General features: G+C 30.5%; 1 protein-coding gene across 1 annotated transcript; it reads right to left on the bottom strand.

The window, feature by feature from the left end:
* Positions 1-447: 447 nt before the first annotated feature.
* Positions 448-4,135, bottom strand: LOC123205379 (plasmodesmata-located protein 6-like). The gene is made up of 3 exons (XM_044622322.1): positions 3,258-4,135; positions 1,190-1,318; positions 448-928 (listed from the first exon to the last, which is right to left on the bottom strand). Exons 1-3 carry the CDS (start codon positions 3,988-3,990, stop codon positions 909-911), a joined length of 882 nt encoding a protein of 293 aa, XP_044478257.1. The 5' UTR covers positions 3,991-4,135; the 3' UTR covers positions 448-908.
* Between the last annotated feature and the right edge of the window lie 812 nt (positions 4,136-4,947).

Here is a 4,947-nt window from a genome sequence, read left to right as displayed (position 1 = left end):
TTCTCAATCCGAAACCTTCTCAATCTAGTTTGATTCAGTATTGATACTGAATCAAATCACAAATAATATGAACAAGATTCTGAACTCAAGTGGATATTGAATTGACATGACAAGAAATTGAACAATCAATGCATATAGGGGTGAGCAAAAGTCCCAAGAGAAATAGAATTCATCGCGTACCCAGTATTTCAATTCTGGTTTCTATTTGAAACTGACCTTTCCGAGTAAGTTTCAATTCCATATATATGAAATTGGCCGATTTAAGTCACCATTCCGACTTTTTAATAGGGTATTTAGAATCACTTACCCATATATATATATATCATAAAACTTTTGGATGAAATAAAATTTTGCCAACTCTTAAAGGGAAGTAAGCAAAAAGCTAAAATTACGCCAACATCAAAAGCACTAGAAGTATCTAAAAGACATCACAAAAAGAAAAAGCACTTCCAAGAAAAGTGATTAATTTCACTGCTTATTATTAGTAGTAATAGTACAAGTAACTAGAGACAAGCCCACTTTACCTGGGTTAAGAGATGTGAAGCCTACTTGTCTTTTTTCATCACCTTATTGCAACTTTTGTTTTAAGTATCCAATTACGTACTTAGATGATATGTTATCATATGATTGTATAATTTTAAATCACATATAAAATAATATCTAATAACATAATAACATATTATCTATGTATTTAATTGAATACTCAAAATTGAGTATTCATAACATTGCTCCTTTTTATTCTATCCACTGTTTCAAAGGTTTCTTTCTTGGAAGGCATTAAAAAAAAAAAACTTACGAAAGAGAAAAGAAACAAAAGAGAAAGTGGAAAATGGACCACCGAAAGTAAAAAACAATTTGATTTACCAAGAGAGTTGTGAGAGTTTTCCTTTGTGTGTCTACAAATTGTATCATTTTCCATCTGCACAATCTAAAGAGTTGAAGGAAAAATAATTAGTCTCTTTACAATTTTGATGTTAAAAGGAAAAAGGGTAACTTTCTTAGTTTAATAACGGTCTTGAATCAATAACATTAAAACTAATACAAATACCAGTAAAAATGTTAACATATCATCATATAATTAAATGTATTTTATTTTTAATTTATAATAATTCAATCATATAATGACACATTAATATTTTTACTTATTGTTTAGTCTTTACTTTGAATAAGAAAAGGTGGTGGGCATTACCTTTTTCTCCGTCGCATACTTCTATCAAGAAAAAAAGAAGGACAATGAGAAGGGCAACCCCAGCAAAGGCTCCAATTAATATTGCGAGTGTCTTCTCACTTTCGTTATCGTTGTTGTCGTGGTCGTTATCTACAATGGAAATTAATAATCAAATAAAGAGAATACTAATATCCAACAATGGACAATCAATTTAAAAAAATGGCCATGGAAATATAATGTGTTACTCAAGAATTTTCCAATGAATAATCTAACGACACTTTCTAAACAAACAACAAGAGATTTTGATGTTAATTTTGGTCTTGACCATGTTCACTTGGGTGTTAATAGAGATTGAATTCAATCTAAGTTGAACATAAGCAATGATCGGCTTGATATTGGGTTGCTTAATTAGTAATAGAACGTAATAGTAAAGAAAAAGAATAATAGACAAGACGAGCTCTAATGTAACCACACTAGTGAGATATGAACTTGAGATCAATGATATGAAATTTCTTAGTTTAAACTTTATTTATTCAGGTTTGAATAACTTGAATCGAATCTATCCCTACTCGTTACCATTACTTGGAGAGTGCAAAATTAGCATTGGATACTTTCATTTGATTTCTAAGAAGACATTAATTCAAAGTGGGCCTTATAATTTCTTTCTCATTTCATGTATGATTATAATTTTGGTGTTTTACAGGCAACTTTGAGCACTATAATTTAGGGTTTAAATACAGGAAAGTATAAACTACTTTGACTCTTTTTTTAAAAAAATTTCCCCAAATATCCAAATGGTCAAAATTATGGCTTTATAGTTTCAACAAATGTAATGTGCACTTAATTTTGAATAACCGATTAAATATTTAAATGACATATTATCATATAATTATATGTACTTTATCATAAATTTAAAATCATTTAATCACATAATATCACATAATTTGAATATTTAATTGGGTATTAAAAAAGAGCAATATTATGTGTATCTATTTTTGGTATATAATTCATGTACACAGTGATATGTCATCATGTAATTAAGTGATTTTAAAACATGTCACCATATGATAAAGAAATATCTAATCACATGATGACACTTCATCGGTGTACACAAATTATATACTAAAAATGAATACATATAGTTTTATTGATTAAAAAATAAATTCACATAATTTTATTGTTATAATGCTAAAACATTCATTCGTTGACACCGGATTCAATTTGAAACATAGAACTCAACCTTTTTATCAAACAATAAAATTATGTACATATTTTTAGTATAAAATTTAGGTACACAGATAATATATCTTCATATGATTGAATGATTAAATTAAAGATAAAATAATATTTAATCACATGATGATATATCATCTAGATATCTAAAATATATACATATAATATTACTTTTTGTCAAATTAAGGAAAAAATTTAACCCAATAAAGTGGAAATTTTCAGCCGTTCAAATTACACTCAACTTTGTTTCATACGACCGGTACGTATATCCACTGCCCTTTAGAACCATATAATTTTAACACGTCACTAAATATGTATGCAAATTCATAAAACAAATCTGACCCGTGATGAGGGTCAAAGGGGTCAATTGACTTTTTTACTTTCAAAATTTTTTTACTTATTATATATAAAATATGGATAATTTTTTTTAAATTTTTTATTTTTTAAATTTTATTATTTTTTATTAACATTTTTATATTTTAATATTATTCAATTTTAACCTCATAAATTTTATTTATGATTTTGCCAATGTTCACAATATCATATATATGCGAGAAAATCAATTTTCTTTCTATGAGAGGGGATTTGAATTTAACACAAAGGGATGGTTAATTTTTAAGCAAAGTAACTAATGAGAAATTTCATTTTAGTCCCCCACACTCTAAAACTTTACACAAGAGACCAAACCACCATGCAAACTCAATATTAAATAATAATGAACAAAAATTAAATTAACACATATTACCAGAAGCATTTAAAAAAATTCTTAAAATCCCACTAATTTAAATGAAAAATAAAAATAAAATATTACCGAAAACCAGAAACCACCACCCAACAAGGTGGTGAAACCGCTTACCGTCACCGCCGTTCGACTGATCTCCACCTTTGGAGTATAGCGCGTAGCATTTGGCCAAGTACATGTTACCCCATTTGGAGGCCCCACAGTCAGTTTTCAGCCGTCCGATTGCGTCTGACAAACAATCCTGACACTGGCTCGCACTCAAATCTCCTACGCACTGCGCCACACCGGCCACATCCCCCGACCCGGCAACTCTGTACGGCTTGTAACTCCCATCACTCGCCGCCAAAAAACCCAACAACGCATCACGCCGAGTCAACGCGTCAGAGTCATACGCAATCGACGGCCCACATTTGTTCACCAGTACGGTCTTGTCCTCCACCCCTAAAAACGTCGTATTATCGTACTTTACGAAACAGCCATCCAGCTGCAACGCACCGCCGCACGAGTTGGCACACGTGTTGCCCAGTTGGCTGACGGCGTTGGCGACACAGCGGCCGCAGTCGGCGTTGTTGAGGTCGCCGCGGCATTGGAAGAGGCCGTAGAGGGCATCTTGTGAGGTGGAGGAAGGGATTGTGAAGTTGTTGTAGGTTGTGAAGGTGGCTGAGTTGACTAAGGAGGTAAGCATCGAGTTGACGCTGTTCTCGTAGGGGGAGCCCTGGGCATATTTAAGCTGGGAGCAGCCGCCGAAGACCAAAGTGTCGACCGCGGAGGAAGATGAAGTGGGGAGGAGAGAGAAAGTGAGGCAAAGAATGGGAAGAAGAAGGAGAAGTAGAGGGATTGAAGACATGCTTGTTAAGTGTGATGGAAGGTTGAAGAAGTTGCAGAATTTTAATGGAGGAATTGAAGAAAAGAAGAAAGCTTTCTGCAGAAGAGAGAAGGGGAGTGGAGTTGCTTTAAGCCTTTCCTTTATGGAGAATTTACGTATGGAACGGAATAATTTGAGGATAAATTTTAGAAAACAATGTTTTAATAAAAATATTAGTGATATTGGGAGTGTAAATAATATATATAATTTTATATATAAATAAATAAATAACAAAATAATATTTAATTATATTATAATATATTATTATTTATGTATAAAATTGTAATATACATAGTTTTATTGTAAGAGCACATGATAATAAATGTATATCCACTTATATTTGTTATCGTAGGTTGGTTATATGATTATTGTTTTTTTTTTAAAATTTATTATTATTATTATTATTGTTATTATTATTATTATTTTAGTAATTAAAAGATAATGTAGCTATTAGATTTATAATTTTAATCTGGCATAATTTAAATCTGACAAATTTAGACTCAAATTTATGTTTAGATTGAATAAGTTAAATTCGAATTAAAATTTTATTTTGATTGATAGTATAATTAAGTCAAATTAAACTTAAGTAAGAATTTAAGCTCATCAAACTAAAATTTGTTCGACTCAGACTTGCTAGAAGAATTATTGACCAAAACTTTATTTAAAAGTTTTGTCAGCCCCTTATAATTTAAAAAATTACATCAAAACCCTATAAACTTATTTTTTTTTCAATTAACTCTTGAAATTCAAAATTTATAAAAGAAAAAATTTTAAGGATGTAAGTGCAAGATTTCAAATTTGTAATAGATTATTAATAGTTTACTTAAGCCAAGTTGCATGCTTACTAAACCAACCTACATAAAACTTAAGCTCAGCTTGAGAGCCAAATTTAAATGGTTTGAACTTTAACTCAAGTAAACATTAATTAAAGCGAACCAA

This window comes from Mangifera indica, unplaced genomic scaffold (assembly GCF_011075055.1).
Source record: "Mangifera indica cultivar Alphonso unplaced genomic scaffold, CATAS_Mindica_2.1 Un_0004, whole genome shotgun sequence".
In the NCBI taxonomy this organism is placed as follows: Eukaryota; Viridiplantae; Streptophyta; class Magnoliopsida; order Sapindales; family Anacardiaceae; genus Mangifera; species Mangifera indica.
The sequence above is the reverse complement of the archived record's forward strand: the minus strand, read 5'-3'. Positions and strand labels throughout refer to the sequence as shown.

Excerpts from the sequence above, each read along its gene's own strand:
- LOC123205379 (XM_044622322.1), bottom strand. The coding sequence starts at position 3,990 with ATGTCTTCAATCCCTCTACTTCTCCTTCTTCTTCCCATTCTTTGCCTC. Across the intron at positions 1,319-3,257 it reads TCAGTCGAACGGCGGTGACG|ATAACGACCACGACAACAAC; the intron begins GTAAGCGGTTTC and ends TTTCCATTGTAG. Across the intron at positions 929-1,189 it reads AGTATGCGACGGAGAAAAAG|ATTGTGCAGATGGAAAATGA; the intron begins GTAATGCCCACC and ends TCAACTCTTTAG.